The sequence below is a fragment of the Neltuma alba genome, unplaced genomic scaffold (assembly GCF_004799145.2).
Source record: "Neltuma alba isolate B1F8T4 unplaced genomic scaffold, ASM479914v2 tig00004943_pilon, whole genome shotgun sequence".
NCBI classification, from domain to species: Eukaryota; Viridiplantae; Streptophyta; class Magnoliopsida; order Fabales; family Fabaceae; genus Neltuma; species Neltuma alba.
The window spans coordinates 12475-32316 of NW_021633922.1; the positions used below are offsets into that span (position 1 = coordinate 12475).

General features: G+C 35.2%; 2 protein-coding genes and 1 long non-coding RNA gene across 3 annotated transcripts; 2 read left to right on the top strand and 1 right to left on the bottom strand.

Moving 5' to 3' along the window:
- Window positions 1-309: 309 nt before the first annotated feature.
- On the top strand, window positions 310-867 carry LOC114746345 (leucine-rich repeat extensin-like protein 3). Its single transcript, XM_028934572.1, has one exon. The coding sequence runs from the start codon at window positions 310-312 to the stop codon at window positions 865-867; it is 558 nt and encodes a 185-aa protein (XP_028790405.1).
- A 2988-nt stretch (window positions 868-3855) lies between these two features.
- On the top strand, window positions 3856-7744 carry LOC114746346 (methyltransferase-like protein 6). Its single transcript, XM_028934573.1, is given in 11 exon segments — window positions 3856-4080; window positions 4169-4230; window positions 4523-4573; window positions 4656-4682; window positions 5036-5066; window positions 5069-5139; window positions 5556-5663; window positions 5844-5915; window positions 6021-6071; window positions 6472-6749; window positions 7134-7744. Coding segments are annotated over 10 exon segments (696 nt in total). The 5' UTR covers window positions 3856-3935; the 3' UTR covers window positions 6550-6749; window positions 7134-7744.
- Window positions 7745-9981: 2237 nt separating this feature from the next.
- LOC114746349 (uncharacterized) lies at window positions 9982-11427 on the bottom strand. The gene is made up of 2 exons (XR_003740265.1): window positions 10975-11427; window positions 9982-10275 (listed from the first exon to the last, which is right to left on the bottom strand). It is a non-coding gene; the product is annotated as an uncharacterized LOC114746349 (long non-coding RNA).
- Between the last annotated feature and the right edge of the window lie 8415 nt (window positions 11428-19842).

A 19842-nucleotide genomic window follows, 5' to 3' on the forward strand; every position in this document is an offset into this window, starting at 1 on the left:
AAATACTCCAGTATGATTTCAAGCATTAAGCTTTCACCAATAATAGTTACTGATATCCAAATTTTGGCCTTATGGTAAATATAAATAATGCCATCGAGAAGCCAAGGGTATAAATTATAAGGGGCCAAAAGTGAACAGGAGAGTATACTTTTCAGCAACATTAAGAAAGCATCTAAATTCTAAAATCAAATTTGTTAAAAAGGGAGGCTAAACACCATAAGGTCACCCATCCAAATTACAAAGTGACACAGTACGGATTTCACAAACAAGGTTTCTGCATTTCTCGGAGCTCATCCCACTTCAATCCAAATGGGTCATCGCAAGAGCTTGGGATTCATCTCAACAAATTGGTTTTCATGGTTCTTAAGAGTTGGGATGGTGGGACTGGCTGTGTTCGCTAGGTTGACATCTCAGGACAAAGTTGAAGCGCCTCAGAGTAACTCGTACTGTATCAGCGAATGTGGCACATGCCCAGTAATCTGTTCTCCACCTCCTCCTCCACTTCTCACATATGTACCGCCACCCTCACCAGCGGTCCCTCATTCTCCACCACCATCGGCGCCGGCCCACGCACCTCCCCCTCTTTACTTCACCTACCCGCAGCCACTCCCGAAGTCACCGGCGTCGCCACCTCCCCCACCGCCACCAGCTCCTTCAACAAACCCTTCAAGCGCCGCTCCCCCTCCGCCTGCTAAGTCCAACAACGCACCTCCTGCGGAGTCCGGTCAACCGATGGTAATATCAGGGCCACATCAGTACTCTTATCCTTATTACTATTATTACGCCTCAGACGCTTCTTCTCCTTCTTCTTACGCACCATTTATACTCTTACTATTGTTCCTTCATCGGATATTCTCCTCTTGGTGAGCGGGCACAAGAATGCTAAAACATCTGTTCCCGAAAATGCGGGATATATGTAACATGTAATTAGATTTGTTTATCTTTTGTACTGTATGGCGTTCGAAATTCAGGTTTATTATTAGCTTTTTTTTCCTGCTCCATTGATGTAGAAAATTAATAAAATAAAAAGATGTGAACTTTGTTTATTTTATCGCCATTTGCCAATGTGTGCATGTATGGGAACTTTGCTTATCGCCATTTTAAGCTTTTGGTTTTAGTCTGACTGTCCTCGCTTCAAGGATCAAATTTCTTCAGCATATGGTTAGAACATTATGTAAAACACAGAGGGAACTGATGATATAGAGAATGAAAACACAAAGTTCTAATAAGCGGATCACCCCAGAAATGCAACTATTGGAAGAACACTTGTTATGATCAGAAACGCGGCGTTATGGAGAAGCCTGGCACGTCATTGTTCAGGAACGCCATTTTGCTGCTGGGAGAGAACCTTCCTCTAAAGGAAACACAAAAACTGGCTTGTGGGACTTGAAAAGCAAAAGCCAGAAGGTAGAAAAGTAATCGTGGCCGAGACAAAAAAGCAACGCGCTCCTATCTTCAAATCTTTTATTTTCCTTTTCGGGGACAAGCTTCTATCTTCAACTGTCACCCAAAAAAAAAAAACTTCTATCTTCAAGTCACACGACCACCATTAGTGTTTGCGAGTAGCTTCTGCATTTTTGTTTGATTATTGCCAGATAAACTTTTAAAATATAATCTGCCATCCGATTTAATTGCAACTAATCAGTAACAAAACTTCAAGTTTAGAATTTTGATGTTAAGTTTTGAAGAGGACAAATTTTATTTCTTAAACGGACTTACAACTTCATATTTCAAACCTTCGAACTCTGAAATGTATGTTTCCATGGCGTAACTGAAGGTGGATCCGCGTCGAAAAGTTTTGGATCAAGACATGTTAAAATTCTTCCACCACATTGCTCCAATTTGCCATTCCCCAAGTGTTAAAAGGAGGAGGAGTCTCTCTATTGGTTAATTTAAGGCATTGATTTGATATCGGGGACTATATAAAGTTGATGCTGGCAAATTTATTATCTGCACTCACCTAAATGCCTAAAGATACAACGAAGGGTGTGTTTGGTTGGAGGGGGAGGGGGAGGGGAGGGGGGGGGGAGGGAAGGAGAGGGGAGGGGAGGGGAGGAAAAATGAGCCCCTCCCCTCATTTGGTTAAAAATTTTGGAGGGGAGGGGAGCTAAAATGTCCCCTCCCCTCCCCTCCCTTCCCTCCCCCCATTTTGGCTCCCCTCCAAATTGGAGGTTTTTGGAGGGGAGCCAAATTGTTAGACTATTATACCCTTATAGTTTTTTCAATATTCCACTTTTACCCATAAAATATATTATTATAATATTTATTTCAAATAAAAAATATATTATCCTAAGTAAAAAAAATAAAAAATATATACATGATTATAATTAAAAATATATTATAAAAAATTATTTAAAAATAAAAAATTATTTAAATAAAAAATTATAATATTATAAAATTAATTGTTTTTTATAAATATATTATTTATTAAATATATTTTAAAGCTGGAAAAAAAGATAGCCTAAAGAGAATAAAATTTCATTTTTCTTAGAGCATATAAAATTTGTTAATTTGATTATTTTAAATATATTATTATATTAATTAGAATAAAAAATTACTGTACCAATTTTTAATACACATGTTAACATGATAAGACTGAATTTTTATTAAATTATATGATTTAAATTAAGATGTAAATTAATTTATATAATATATCAATAAAAAACATAAACTAATATGTAAGGGTAAAATGGTAAATTGATTATTACTATCCCTCCCCTCCCCAAACCAAACAAGGGATCATTAAATACCCTCCCCTCTCCCCTACCCTCCCCTCCCTCCCCTCAAACCAAACAGTCCTAAAGGGAGATATCTCCACTGACTAGTACTCAAAACAGTACTGTGCTATATGGGACAGGGTTGGGTTCCACTAGATTTTCGAGACTCGCTCATCAGCTTTTGAAGAGTAAACCATTTCGCCCTTTTTTCGTCTCTTAATTATCAATTAACTGCTAATGGATGTGGCAAGCAAATATCAACCGCAGTAGAGAATTTTCAGGTGAAGTCCGCCTTCCTTTCCCCCCCCCCCAATCATCCTCTGTATTTTCCTAGGTTTTTTTTTTTTGTTTGCTTGACTGTGCTGATATTGAACTCGAAAAAATAAAAATGAAAAAGAAGAAGCCTCACACGAATAGTTCATAGAAGGGTTTGAGCCTCAAGGCCCATAGGAATGAGCTGAGCAGCAAATGGCTTTGGGTTGGCTATTCAGGCTCCGTTTTTAGTATTTCCTTCTGGTTTGGGCCTTCCTGCGACGTTAGCGCTTTCTTCACCATAATAGAAAAAGGAAAAAGGAACGCAAAGTTTAGCGGCGGCGCCCGGGGCCCAGGGAGGGGGTGGTTAAAATCAAGCCAAGTTAAGCTTTGTGCTTAACAGAGTTTAATAACAAGTTGACATGAGTCTACCCTGTAATTTATAATAAGTTTTTTTTTTCATCCTGAATCTGGCCTGTATAAAAGACTGGTGTGGCCCTCTTAAAAAAACCTGTAATTTTAAAATCTTCAAAATGCATAATAAAAAATACATAGGCTAATAAAAAAAATATACATATTATATAATAATTTTTTTATTATTATCTTTTATTTAAATTTTAATATCGTAAATAATTTTTTAAATCTTAATTGTGGTTAATATTATTAAAAAAATTATAATTATATATTAAAATTTAAAATGAAACTAGATATGAGTATAAAATTAAAAAACTAGATCAATCCGTTAGGCTCAGCCTACATGTTTTTTTAATCTTATTTTACTATTTTAGGACAGAGGGAAAAATTTAAAAAGAAAGAGAATCCAGAGATCGCTTCCGGCACAGGATAACAATCTCCACAATGGCGAGTGTTTATATTGTTATCCAGTAGCTAAGAGGCTTACCAGACCTGACCTGCACACTGCACTCGAACACGTCCTAGCCGTTTTAAATATTTATATTTATTTACATGTTTAATCTCACTTGTAAGATTCCTTTGTTTACATGTACACGCCCGAAAAGAAGCCGCGCAGTGGCGCCGGAGCAACAAACAGCAACCCGAAGGTTACAAATTTACTCTGCTGCCAACACTGGAGTGTCCCCCTACAAGAGAGGTCAGAGGTCTCCCTTTCTAAGCCTCTCTATCTTACTCTCCCGCTCGCAATTTCTAAACTTAACAACATTGTTAATGCTGGTTGGCAGAAAAATATGAAAGAGAAGCCCAGAGATATTGGGATACATTCTACAAGCAGCACCAAAATAAAGTTAGTTTTGAATTCGTAGAGTTTATAGTTTTTCTCCCTAGAAGTCTGCGCTAATTCCTCCATCATTCTTAATCTTTTGGCTATGCATAATCCCCAGAAACCAGAGTAGTCTATTATCAATTAAGTGAAATAATGTTGCTGAGTTTAGGAAGGAAAAAAAATGATGTTGCTGGGTGCAATTGCTTCACTTGATGAAATTCTTTTTATCTGTTTCATATTCAATGGTTATGCTAAAATAGTCTGACTGAGTAATACCGTTCCTTTTGCCTGGCATTTTTTTTTCTTATTTCAGTTTTTCAAAGATAGGCATTACTTGGAAAAGGACTGGGGCAAATATTTTTCTGTGAGTGGAAGGAAGGCTTGATTTGTACTTTTCCCCGGTGTTTTTCAAGATACAAATAGTCTAAATATTTTTCAATCTACAGGGAGAAGGAAGAAAAGTGATTTTGGAGGTATAATTTTTCCCATCCATACTTTGTTCTTTCTTGTTCCCTATTCAGCTTCGATGTGAGATAGGTCCCCTATTCTTGTGCAAGCGATACTTTTGGGTTTTATTAATTTTCAGATTACTTCAAATAACTTCTATCGTGCTTTCTGGCCACTCAAAATTGCAATTATGTTAGGGTTAACAGAAAATGGAAAACGTTCTTTGATCATGGAGACGGAACCACTCCTGAGAGTTTCCCTGTGCAGTGAGAGCTATGAGGACCATATGTCTAGATATTTGTCTTTTCTGTTTATGTTTCTCTTTGTAAGGTCTATGGACTTTGAAGTCGCTGAATAAATATTTGCTTTTGCTAAGCAGGTTGGGTGTGGAGCTGGGAATACTATTTTCCCATCATTGCTTCATATCCTGATGCTTTTGTTTTTGCATGTGATTTCTCGGCCCAAGCTGTTGATCTGGTTAAGGTTGGAAATTTATTTTTTGCAAATACTGTCCCCGTTGTCATTTGGTTATATGTCTGCATGTCTCATAATGGGCCTCTAAATTGTGATCCATGCTGCATACTGTTTGTACACTGTTGAAATTACCTCCTGTAAAAGGTTTGTTCTTTAAGATGTAAATACCTCACTGTTTGTGCAAGTAAAGTCGATTGGAACATACTGCTTGGCTGTATTTTGTCACAATTTAAGTGTTTAACAGGATCTGATGTGACCATGTGGCAAATTTTAAGTGCAATATTGGTGTCAATAGCCTATCATTATAACAAACGTTAGAAGTAAATGTTTCACTTGCAATAAAAAAGTAGGGCATGAATATGTGTTGCGTATTGACTGTTGTTTATATAGGTCTGATAAGAATGGGTTTGCCTTGCATGTTGCAGTCGCATATAGACTACAAGGAGTCCTGTGCCAGTGCTTTCATCTCTGATCTGACAGCTGATGACCTCAGCAAGGAGATTTCTCCATCATCAGTTGATATTGTTACCATGGTATTTTAACGGAAGTCATAAACCCATTTTTTTCAACTTATTGTAGAGTGATATGGGTCTGTTAGTGTTAGCTAACAGGTGTCATTTCCTTGCCTTATATCGAATTCATAAACAGTTCTGCTCTTAATTATTGAGAAATAGTTATGGCTTTGTTGTTTAAGTATCTAGCATGTTAAGCAGATATTTATGTTGTCTGCAGTATCCCCAGAGAAGATGCCTCTAGTGTTGAAGAATATTAGAAAAGTTATGAAGGTGAGTAATTTCTATTTTATTACAATCAATGTGCTGCATTTCCTGAAACATTGCTAGACCATTTGTTTCTAAGTGATGGACTTGTGTCCTTTTCTCCCTTTGCAGCCGAATGGTTATGTGCTGTTTCGAGATTATGCTGCTGGTGACCATGCACAGGTTGATTTTGTTGTGCTTTCCTTTTATGTATCTTCTGAAGAAAAGTTATAGGTGCATAAATCTTGTTCCAAATAATTTTATTCTGACTAATATTTCTCTCGTGACTTAGGATCTGAATTTACTGCTCATTGTAGTTCATTCCAAAGTAATTTGGAATCTCATTTCAACTATCTTGATTTTGCCTGATTGGGGTGATTTTATTCTCTCTTTAGAGTGATGTGGTTGTACTTATTCAATGCGTAATTGTTGGATCTCTAGCTGAAATATGTTGAATCACTGAATCAATTACCATGTCAGTTTTATCCTTGGTTGGGCAATTATTTCGCTGCCAAATTCTGGCTAATTGCTTTCTTTCGTTTGAGCTGCTGATTTTTAGATTTCTACTTGTTCTGCTTCATAGGAGAAATTTTCAGGCAAGGACCAAAAGATTGGTGATAACTTCTATGTCAGGGATGATGGCACTGTGAGTCTTCAGTAATTCCCATGTTATCATGTAATTTAGCGCACATGTGTGCCTCTTCATTAATGTAACGCACCTTTTTGTATCTTATCCAGCGTGCTTACTATTTTTCACCAGTTCTTGACAAATTTGTTTAAAGAAAATGGTTTTGATGTTGAAGAAATTGGTGTATACTGCAAAAAAGTTGAGAATCGCCCAAGGGAGCTGGTAATGAACCGGTAAAGTACCTTTTCACAAGTTCCTTTTGTTTTATTCCCGATATTTATGTTATCTCAATAATTTTGGGAGGGTGCTGTCCTTGCTTTAGTAGTCCATTGTTGATAGAGACTGAGATGGTATGGGATACTAATGAAGTCACATGTTGAGTAGTATGAGATGCTTAATAAGGTATTCAAGTAAACAGCTTCTTCCACCTCAATAGTTAGTTTTTAAGGGAAAAAGTTCTTTATCCTGCCTGGGTCATAGGTCTCACATTGAGTATTGTAGGACTCTCGATGGAATATTTAAGTAGATTAGTTCTTTATCATTAATGGCTGGTTTTGAAGAAGAGATTTTTAATCTCACTTGGGCACCAATCAACCATCCATGTTCGGTGGTTTTAGACGTTGGCTCCGAGCTGCATTTCGCATGTCAAATGCCTCCAACCGTTTTTCCAGTAAAGAGGGCCTAACGGAGTCCAGCGGTCTTCATTTTCCTTTATAGGAATACGTGCATTCCTGAGTCTGCATCGCCTTTTCCATGCAACTATGGAAGAGTTGATCAGTACCAGTGGAAGCTGTAAAGATAAAGAGGAACCTGCATTAATTATTTGCCATATCCATCCCAGGCCAAGTAGATGAAATGGATCTCTACTTTCAGCTGCTGCAGAATTTGGTTTGAAATTTGCGATTAAATTGACTGGTAGTTTTCAGCTGTTCCTCGCACGGCTTTAAGTATCTTGCTCTTCCCTCGTTTTCGAGCTGTCTTGTTAAAAAGATCTCAACTCATTTTTTAATTTCTTGGCCTGGAAAAAGACGAGAGTTATAAGTTTATATTTTGGCAATTCATTGTATTGTTATTTAGTTGGCCAAAAAAACATGTAATTCTCGTTCATTTCAATTTCTTCCTTCACCAATCGGAGGGGACATAGATATTGTTGTTGTATTTGCGCCCTGCTGCATTCGTATAGTAATGCTAAGGCCTGTGTTACTGTTCGGAAATTATGATTATTAAAGCACTGCTCATAAAGTTAAGAATTTTCTTCTGGTTCGTTGGCTTAAATCACCATGGAGCAAAAGTACACACGCTTAAATTATTAACCAACTCACAGGAAAAAGGGGCAAAAAGGCCCCCGGACCAGCGGAACAGACACAAATACATGTTTAAGCTTTAGATCAGATTTCTTTCTGTTACACATATAGCATAATATAACATGGCAAGTGAGCATATCTTGTTGATGGAGATGCTAATCTTTTGAGAAAGTCTTTCTGTCAAGTGTTAGCAACGTAACTTACGCACTAGATGGTCAACAGAGCGTCAAACAACTTGTGTATTCCACTGTTTTTCTTTTACTCTTCCTTGATCGCATGATGATGATTAAAAAACAAGTTATATCAAAGGACCACGCGTAATGATGAATGAATATATATATATATATATATATATATATATATATATATATATATTATAAGGCGATCTTCTTTAGGGCCCATGCTAACTATCGCTGTAATACTTCCACTACTGATTGCACGTCAGATTGATCTGCTTGAAGTATGTTTGGCTTTATGTTGTTAATTGCTTTTACCAAAACTATAGTTCTGACATTTTTTTTTTTTTTTCTAACACGAAGCTAAACATATATTAATACTATTAGTCTGTGAGAAAAAAAATTATTATCCAAAGATTTGCCGAAAAGATGAGTCGCTCAAGGCCCAAAATTAAGAAATTATTTATTATCACATAGATTCCTCAAGTAATAAATGTAGGAGTTTGTTTAGAAATTTATATTTTAATCATGAATTTAAGATATTAATCTTCATCATTTTGCTGGTCCAAAAAAAAAATTCATCATTTTCTATATTTATATTTTTTCCTCAGACTCACCTCTATTGCTCACACGCATTATAGATGGTTCCCAATATGAATGATTAAAATTAAGGAATCATGCAAAAAATTTAAGCACATTTTTTTATAAATAATTAACTTAACAATTTTTTTAATTTATGAGAATCAATTATCTACCTCATATATTCAAAATAGTATAATAATATAAGTTATGAGACAAATTATATTGTTTATAACTTGTAAATATATGATTTTTTATAAACTTCATACTAAATACATTGAATTGATTTCATATAATATATTGACATCATAGCCTATGTTGCTAGATCAACCCTTAACATGTAACATCACTTTATCATAGCCAATGAAGATTAAATATATTCCTATTCTATTTTGTCTTAAATGTGATCGAAACCCAAGAATAAATAAGTAATATGGTGTTTAATGCGAAATTAAACTAGATGTTATGTTAAAATTAATAATTTTGAATTTTTAATGCTTGTGGTCTGTTTTGATAGGAATCAAAGTGAAATTGATCGTGAAAGGAGAGAAGTCAAGATTTTTGTGTGCTGTGACGGAACAAAGCATACGTCTTACATAAATTGTAAATCTTCTCCCTTCAAACTTCTTAACTAATCAATTCGCTTGTTATAACTAAGCAACCCTTGAGAGAAAGGCCTTGTCTAAAGTTTCTAGAGTTCGACATGCATGCAAGTTAATTTGAAATGCCCCATAACACATAACAACTACCCAAAGCAGTACAAGATTCATGGTGGTATCAATTGACAGATGTAACTAAATTTAGCTAATATACTTAATTAAGCTAGCAGTTTAGCAGCTCAGTGTACAACACTAGTGGGCATATATACTCTGATCTATGTATACTACTCTCAATAATACAGTACAAATTACGTTTTACGCTCTCATTCTTTGATATTATATATCATTATACAAAATACAGACTACCACCGGTGTTAATATAAGATCTAATTTGTAGTATATCAAATTAGTCTAAGTAATTGTAGAGTTCCTCCCTCATGGATTAACACTCTTCATTCATCTTCAGCTTCAATTCTTATAACTAAACCAGCACAAAATGGTCCTACCCCTAGTGATTGAACTCCAAACTATATCTTATATATATTTTCAGAGTTAGCATTTAAAAATATAACAATAGCATATATTCTGATTAAACTCTTATAAGTCACATCTAGGTCTCAATAAACAATAAATTTTCCCCATTTCAAAATGTTTATTCCTCTTGACTAACCCAAAATAATGTCACATAGTTTATGTACATTTTTCAGCGAGATCACAACCATCAGATCTGAATATTCTCAGATTTCCCTTAAGTTACCGTACTTATAATTAAGAAGTACCTGGTAAGTGATATGGTACGCCACATAGTATTGTGATCTTAAAGATGCATTCAAATAATGAGATGGAACATAACACAGTGAAGATTTACACACGTCAGGACACATCTATAAAGCTGTCTTTGTTCGAGAAGATACAGTCCAGCTAATCTATATGTTATGAACATAAGCCACATGAACTCTTCTCATTTTTCTCATCCACAATAAAAACCATGGATTATACATCTCTTGTCCTTTTCCAAGAAATAACTCAGCATACAACTTCTGGAGATCTTTCATGTCCATCTGGCCTTTCTCGTTTGACATGTTAGGCACGCTTCTTCACCTGAAAGATCCTTTATTGATTGAAAATTGGGGCCAGCGCAATAATACACTACCATACATTTGGAAAACATACTACATAACTATATATATAATTCAGAACCCTAGAGCACATATGTAAATAAAGACAATTAACAAAAGGACAGAAGAGAAAGACCGCGATAGCATATAGCTTTAGATTGTCTGTATATAAATAAATCAAATCAGCCTAATCCAAGTTAATATTTGTAAAAAGAAGTTCAAATTGTTTGATTTATTGGTTGATTTTAGACCGAAGAAGCAACATCTGTTCAGATTCTGATGTAATTGATGGTCTCTTGCCTTCTCGAAATGGCCACTGCATAGCCAAAACCGACGGAAAAAGAAAACAAAGAAATTCCTCAAATATATATATATATATATATATATATATATATATATATAGCGAGAGTAAGAAGGAGATTTTCCCAGATGCGTTAACCAACTATAAACACCTGCGTGAAAAAATCAGCCATATATTCAACTAAATTGATTAAAGTATATATCGAAACTTATCTTTGTTACGAAAGTTGAACAAAATCAAACAGTAAACCGAAAAAAACCAGTCTTAGACCACAAACAGTCACATATAACTGCATCAGATAGAGATCGATTTAACCAAAACAGTTATTTTTCACATTAAGGTGCTGTAGATCAGCATGCTGAGAATCATAAAAATTCGTACCTTGCCCCCGTACATATTGGTATAAGCAGTATTGATCGAGAGTTCGTTTGGTAAAAACAAAAGAATTCCTTAAACTCGAATCTAATGGAACAGATTGGGAAGTTAATTTCCGGACAAAACGAGTTCCCGGAGCTAGGGTTAATATGGACGGGAAAAAAGGGTATTAGGGTTAGGGGTAGGGAGGTTGGATAGCATATAAAGAAGGAAAAGCGATAAAAGAAAAAACCACAAATAATTAAGTACTATAATAATTATAGTAGCAGAAAGTGAAAGCTAAGGGAAATAGAAGAGAGAGAGAAAGAGAGATGGGGTGACAGATAGAGCGTGAGCACGCATAGCTTCAAGCACGAAACATGAGCATGCAAGAAAGTACCATGTGTGCTCACTCTCTTCTGTCACCTCCCTTACCCTTTTAAATTAATCTCCCTACAAATTTCATGTCTACTCTGCAAGCTCCAATAATCGGATCACACTAACCTAACCCTCTTTTTCTGAAAATTGGGACCGATCGGGTTAATTAGGGGAAGGGGTTGGGAAAGAGGGAGAAGGGGGGGGGGGCACTATTATCTAGGTGTGAAGAAAACTATTCCAGCTTTGTGCATAACAAAACTGAACTGCTCTTGCTGGTGTGAAGAGAAGTGGAGGGAAGGAGGGTTTATATAGAGCCCTTGAGAGAGATTGTGAGCATCAATCACGTATGGAAGGAATAAATGTGGGTTTATCCTCCATTGGTCATTCTTTATTATTTTAAATAAATGTATGCATTTTACAGACGGGAAAAAGAGAAAGCAGAATTAGTTTTTAAAAAAGAAAAAAACAAGTGAACAAACTTTAACTTATCTTTATGATCTCTACCCATACGCAAACCAATTCCCACCCCCACACACTCATTTATTTTCGTTGTTGTTACCAACGCGTCTTGTAATTCTAAATCTCTTCTGTTTATTGCCCAATCCTTGCTATTCTTTGTCTCGGCTTCTTCAAAACCCTATCTTTACTTGTGCTCTCATATTTGACGTGATTTATTTTTTCTTTCATGTGAAAATGATAATCCTGAAGTGACTAGTGAGTACGGATTAAGTACTTATATCGGTTGTCTCTTCACTTACGAATTAACATCACAGAACTGCTTAAATTAGAAGGACCTGTGATCACTCACGAATATTAACTTAAAGAAAAATATGGCTAAAATATATATATATATATATATATATATATATATATAGTGAAGAGCCTCGCTATTAATGATCATGGAACTACTTAAATTAGAAGGACCAGATCATTCACGAATACTCCCTCTGTTCTTTATTATAAGAGACATTTGATGTTCATGGCATGTTTCAATATATAAGAGACACTTAAAAGTTGTCTCTATTTTTTTGTATTGATTTCCTATTTTACCCCTATTTATTTTGTCTCTAACTCATACTCTCTCTCCCTCCCACTTCTCTTTCTTTTAATAATTTAATTGTTCTCTCTCATACTCTCTCTCCTTATTAATGGGGGCATTGTTGGAAAAAAAATATTATACTTTTGACATATTAATTGTCCTCAACTAAATTTAACTGTTTTTTTTATCAACATAATTTGGTTATTTGTCTCTTATAATAAGGAACGGAGGGAGTACTAATTAACTTAAGCAAAGATTTGGCTAATGGTATTGGTGAAAGACCTCGTAATTAATTATCGCATGACCACTTAAATCAAAGGACCTGCAGATCATTCACGAATATTGTACTGTGGCTTATTATATATGGTGAAAGACATGGTTATTACTAATTAATTAGCTGAGGATTTTAGTATCAATGTTTAAGGGTTGCCCTTGGTGCTTCTCTGATACTATAATATAACCATCAATGCACATGTGATGAAAAGCTGCTGTGAATAATATGCTTTCCACCACCAAGATCATCTATACCTAATTATTAATTAACTGATATAATGAGTAAGTGCTTTGCAGTATAAATTTTCACCTTAGCTATATATAAACGGTTTAATCATCAGCAATGGATGGACATAACTCTTTTCTTCTTTTGCCAAAATGGATGGACATACTATACTCACGGGAAATTCTATGAAAAACTCGAGCTTCTGTAAAAAATTGAGAGCTCTAGCCATTAGATTTACTTTCGAGATGTTTAACTTAAAAGTTAGCACTGCTACCAAAAATTCAAGTAAAAAAATCTCAAATTATTTAAGAAAATGTAATAAAACCTCTGCTCGAACTGCATAAAGTACTTTAATTTATGCAGAATTAATTACTTCATATTCACCTATTGGAATATGATGAGTCATTGTGCTTTGATTCTAGATGTGAGAGAAAGTCAATGACATGGGTTCTTGCTGAGAATTATCACGGCATAAACAAATTAAGCAGCATACAATTATTGTTCATCTTTAAGCATAGAATATCCATGTGGTGCTCTCTTGTTTATATCTCTCTAATATGCTTCAGAAGGAACCGAAGCACAAAACATGGTAGCGATATAATGGCAGGTCCCCATCCTCTAATTGAATTATAAAATAAAAAGAGAAGGGATAAAAAAGGAGGAATCTATTACGTTTGCTCAAGTAAATTAGAGCTAAGTGCAGAGCACAGGCTTACAAGCCAGAAGCCACTTGAGAGAGATCTAATATGCGGCGGCGTTAAAGCAGTCTAAAGTATATATGCTTTATGCTTTACATTTGTTTAAAACAATTATTAAGCGATGCAAAGTAAATCATTGACATTAATGTTCGAACCAATCGCTACAAGTGCGTGGTTTGCGGGACGTCATGCCTTCCCAATTGAATAGTACAGAGAAATCTATTTATATACTATATTACTGGATTTGATACTTGGCTGTCGTTTAATTAAACACAAAGCACTTTGACTGGTCGTTTTCCAAATCTCGGATATAAATCTACCCCTTCCACTTGGGATGCATACTCTCGCACATTACTCTCATGATTTTAGGATCTTAATTGCTATGTATTCATCATTATTATATGAATCACGCCGACCATTAGGTTTTTCACGCCGGGCAGAGAAATTAATATATGCTACTTACTATATGAGGGCTTTGTTATATTGGAGGGCCCACACTCTAAGGGATCTATGATCTATCATTTACCAGGGACTATACATATGGTAACTACATACTAATGATGATGAGAAGTGAGCTAGCTACCACAATGAGCAATAGTATAAGGTTTCCAGATTAGGAAAGGCCAAGAGTATAACGTTGTCCAGACTTGCCCTATTCTGGGGGATTGGATATATGTACATATCCATAGGATTCCAAGTGTCTGTACAGAGCACGACAGAAAAAAAAAAATGTAGATTTTTACTGATACAAAAAGATCCACTCGGATTAACATTTGTGATGATAAATGCCCGCCTTCTACGCGGCGCTTTTTCTCCCTTTTGCTTTCCGCCGGATGAGGTAACTTTTATACTATAATTGAAGGTAAATAAAAGTGCTCATACTCGGGACCAGCATGTTCTGTAGAGATCCTCAGATAATAATACTCCACAGAGATTCAGAAGTCAAATGTTATGTGTGTAAAATCCAATGTAGGTGGCGGGAATTAAGCTGCAGGAAGACGCGTGAGGTTGGTCCCTAATAGAGCCAGTAACAAAAAATGAGCATTGAAAACTGTCGAACCCAGATTGGCGTGGCAACATATGGAGCAGGCGAGGAGGATAAGGTCAAGAGGATGAAGAGAAGAGAGGAGGGTTTTAGTGAGTAGGATATGGTGAGGACATAGAAACCCTAATGTCATAGAGTGGACACGTCCTTGGGAATGCTATACCGGTGTGTGTTGGGAAGAGGCCAACACACAAAAGCAAGGCAGTCAAATGTGGGTGGCTTTAATATATTTATGTGTTGTGGTCACAGAGAGAGAAAAAGAGTGAGAAGGAAGGGACGGTACATGAATGAGGAGTTAGGAGTGGGAAGAGAATATGAAGCGGCGGTGTGGGGAATGCCAAGTCATGAGAGAAAGGGAAGCACGTGAAGGAGAATTTGGAAGCATGTGCCATAAATCACGATATCAGATCTTTGGTGGTGGTGGTGGCAGTGAGAGCACGCTAACGCATTGGCCATCTTTGCCGGTGTGTTATCCCCACCCTCTGCCACCACCCTCTCCCTACTTCTGAAGCTGCACTTTCTTTCAAGAATTCTTCCTACTATTTTATACTGTTTCTCTTCTACTTTCCTTTACCTTTTCTCTCTAATAAATAGCTTTATTAAACGTTAAAGCCTCCCTTTAATTATTCCTCTCTCTTTACTAATTCTGTTTCCTTAACCTTCTGATTAGTTGGAAGAGCAAGTTCCATCATATATAATGCAGTTTCATCGCTGCACATTAATTAATATATAAACTCACATCTGCTCTGCCAAATCAAATATCGAATAATAATATATATGGTCCTGTCACCTTCGGCTGAATGGATTAATTCATGTTGATGGCTTTAATGATATGTTAATATCTTTGACTGATTATTTAGGGGAGCCAAGATCTGAATATCTTATGCATCTTTAATTTCCTTATTACATCTCTAAGGTGCTGTCATCTTTACACCTTTGCCTGGATGGATATTGATATTGATGTCCGTTAAATGTAATCTAAAGACCCAGTTCTTGCAGTTGAGAGATCAATTAGATAAATTCTATATTACGTGTGGAAACTGGGAATTTGGACTTGAGCCAAAAATACATTGCTTGGATATATAATTTTTTTTTTTATGGATTTGGATTTGATCCAAATAATCGATTCTAATTAGTTTGTAAGCAAAAATTTTATTACTCTTTCCTTTATAATTTCAAATATATACTTAATCCATTCTAATTAGTTTCAAATTTCAACTCTCCCGTTTTATGCGAAACAAACATGTCAATAATTCATGCAATAGTTGAACAATATATTGTTATTGGTGCGAGTTTTTTATACTGCTAACATTAGTTATTTGGCATATGAGCTTTTAAATATAAAATCCAAATCCAAATTCATCTATCTAAATGCCAATACCTAAGTGCTTAGATAGATTTACAGTCTGCGATTAATTTGTAACTAATCTTTCACTATTCACTACTAAGTTCCCAGCCTTTGCAATTGAACTTTTACTGAACTTCTACAATCTTATTAATTAATATTTGAAGATTTGCATTTCAGCTTCTGCAATTTGTAACACAGATACATAAATATGTGTCAATTATGTAAGAACACTTTCCTTTGTTTACTTGGAAAAAAAATCTTGATCCTTTCATGTCATATTAAAAATTCACGGTCCTCTTTAATTAAAATGATTGATTTCCTTCCACAATCCTTATGTCTCTTGTCCCCATTTTTCATTCCTACGTAATGTTTAGTTTAATAAAAATAGGGGAATTAAGGAAAAATTAAGCGAACGACTGTGATATCTTCAATAATTAAACAAATATTATAACCACTGACGCACACGCATATATTAAAATTTATAAACAAGAACTGCACTATATCCATAAATATGAATAACTTAACTTGCTTTAAACTTTAATTTACGCAAATGAAGAATCCAAAACTCATTCTAATATTTATTATATGCTTAATTACCCTTCAATTTCGTGAATTTGGTATTTACACAGTATAAATATCAACATAAGCATGCATATTAACAAGTCAATACATAAAATAATATTCCTTTGATCCTAAATATATGACTCTTATACATACTATGTATGAGGGTCTTATATTTAGAACCGGAGGGATATAACATTTTATAGAAAACTGCACTATTCACAAATTTTGAGTAGTATAATTTATTTGTTAAAGTTGATGCTATGCTAGTGTTTTTAGATATCCCAAATAGAGATACTATGACATTCTTTTACACTTAACACACTTCAAACGACAAATTCCATCACTTGACAAAATATCTCAAGAACGGTTGGTTCTTCGCTTCATAAAATATTGGATGAAATTTCCATTGTTGCATGCGCGAAGGACTGGGAAAGTGGGAACGGGTCTCCACTCCTTGTCATTGTCAATATCAGACATGGCCCAGCTCTGTGTCCTCCTTATTCATTCTATTCCTATGGGATTCAAAATGAACCGGCTTTTCAGTTAAAAAATAAATGGCATGGTTTTAAAGAAAAAAGAAAAAAAGAACGGATGAGATCAAATCGTATGTATTATTGTACTATCTCTGATCCTAATTATAAGATCTCGTTTGTAGAGTATAAATGAGGTCTTATAACTAGGACCGAATATAGTAATTGACACTATGACTCAAGATAGATGCCTTGCCATCTCAAAATTTACAAACAAAATTAAACTAATTTTTAAACCTATAGACAGGGGGACTGACAAGGACACTATAACCTGTTTGGAATGACTTATAATGTAGTTTTTTAATCGTAATCTATGAAATATGAAATAAGTATGTAATTAAAAAAAAATTATTTTAACTTACGTGAAACATGTTTATAAATCATTTCTATCGTGATCACAATCACAAACAGAGCCTATATCACTATCATGCGCCATAATGCATGGATTGTAATTATCATCATATTTTCATTCTCACAAATCCACGTCAAATGCGAGAATCCCAACGACATCCACACAAGCCTGCCTATGAAATTACAAGTACTCCTTTAGTTTTATTTACATAACAGAAAGAAAAAATATTTTTTGATCTTATTTATAGGGCATTGAGAAAATTTTTTAGTATACGTGTATAATTTTATCCTTCATTTGTTATTGTGTTGACTTTGTTTACATAAGGTATAATGTATACTAAATAAGGATAAACTTGAAAAGTTATTAAATTTTAAATAAAATTTAATAAAGTTTAAAGTTTTTCTTGGTCTTTGTAAAATATGTTAGAAATAATTTATAAATAGGATTGGAGGAGTATATGTTTTAAAAAATAGACAAGCGTAATGTGGCTTGGCATGCAAATTATGTTCCGGAGAGACGGGGCGCGTGGGAGAAATTAGTACACTATCCTAAAAATTACATAACTAATTCATAAAAATTTAAAAAATAGTTAACTTAGTTAGTATTTATGAAAAAATGTGTATTGAGTTTACTAAAATATCCATTTTAATCATTTGCATTTCTACTATTCCCTTAAAGAAAATCACTATTAATATATGCAATTAATGAGACTAACTTAAAATGTGGACACCTCTCCTACTGTAATTTAAATCCTAATTTATCACATTGCAAAGGGTTAATTCTTTCTATTAGATCTAGCTGCGTTTTGAGTTAGAGATGATCCTATTCCCATGGTCCCTGAGCCTTCATAAGAAGCAAACATCGGATCCTAAGGTTTGTGGGGGCCCAATCCTACCAATTGTTTCAACCCTCAGGCCCACGAACTCTTTAAGTCATATACTGGGCCTCCATAGGGGTCAACAGCATGGGCCAATCTACCAATATGAGGGGCCCTAATATTTTCAATATGGGCTGCTTATAATAAAAACCCCACGAATGCCTTTGCGTGGGTATACTTTGACGGTAAAACGTTGACTGTTACCAACAAGAGTTGGTCCAGTTGGTAAGGAGTCGGCTCATAACCTACAAGGTCGTGAGTTCGAATATCACTACCGATGTGAGGGTTTTGTTGGTGGGCGATCTGTAAGTACCTCTGTAAGCGCTCTCTGAGCCTGAAGGCATACCCTGGCCCTGGTAAGTCCCGGGACCCAACTCACCTAAACTTTTCTTTACCAAAAAAAAAAAAAACGTTGACTGTTCCCTTTTCCACACCAGACAAGAAAAAGAAGGGAAAGCGGAAAGTGGCAAATCTCGGCCGTCCCCCATTCGTTTGTTTCCATGTGGCTTGCAATACAAAATTAATCCATCGACTCAAGTATAAGTATATTAATTGTGTGAGAAGCCGAAAAGCTCCTCTCCCTATTACCGAATCAAGCTTAAGAACATTTTTAAACAAGGGAGAACAGCACAACTTTTCAATTAGAAGAATTATTTTCCTGGCAATTTTGATGCAGATAATACATTATTTCTGTGCAAAGGCTTGTACCTGTCTCACTCTAAATCTGTCTCCTCCTGAAGATTAATGGTTAATCCCACGGGCAAATTGAGGAAAAAAAATTAATTGCAGTATAAAATTAAAAAAAAAAAATTGAGTGAAGTATAATATAATTAACCTATCCAGTTGTCCACGCTAAAATCCCCCTTAATAAATGTTTATGCTTTTTATGATTGAACGACCAATTACTTTATTTTCTCTATTAAAAATTAAATCACTTAAGTTGCTGGCCAAAAATCAAATATCGATGGAAGACGACGTTTCGGACCCGGTCATGTAATTTTCTCCTCACCTTGCAAGTCCTAACTCATGTTTTGGATCCCTTGCCCATCTCGCAGTGTGGGTAGAGCGTTCAGAGATAATTTTTTGATTACTAGCTTATATATAAAATGAAAAATACAACACCTTAGCTTATATATAAAATGAAAAATATAACACCTTAGTTTCCATACAAATAATCCTAACATCAACTAGGAACAACTAAGATCTCCAAAACTAGCACACGACAGAGCATAGCGATCAAGTCATGCGATCAAAGTGCATAGCGTATTTTGGAGCGTTGCAGGATCATGTAGGCTCTAAATGGCAATAGACTGCCATTATAACACATAATTAAACCAAGCAGAGCATTATGAGCTGGCAAATGAACCTAAATTTCAGGAGCCTTTTCTTTTATATTTATATTTAGAACAAGATATATATTAAATGGGAGGAGTAGCTTAATAGTTCAAGAGTTTGCGTAAGTGTTGATTGAAGGATGAGAAGTGTCTAAACATAAAAGCAGCCGCCATACCTTTTAGGGTCTGTTTGGCTCAATGAGATGAAGGAGAGACGAGAGATTTTAATGA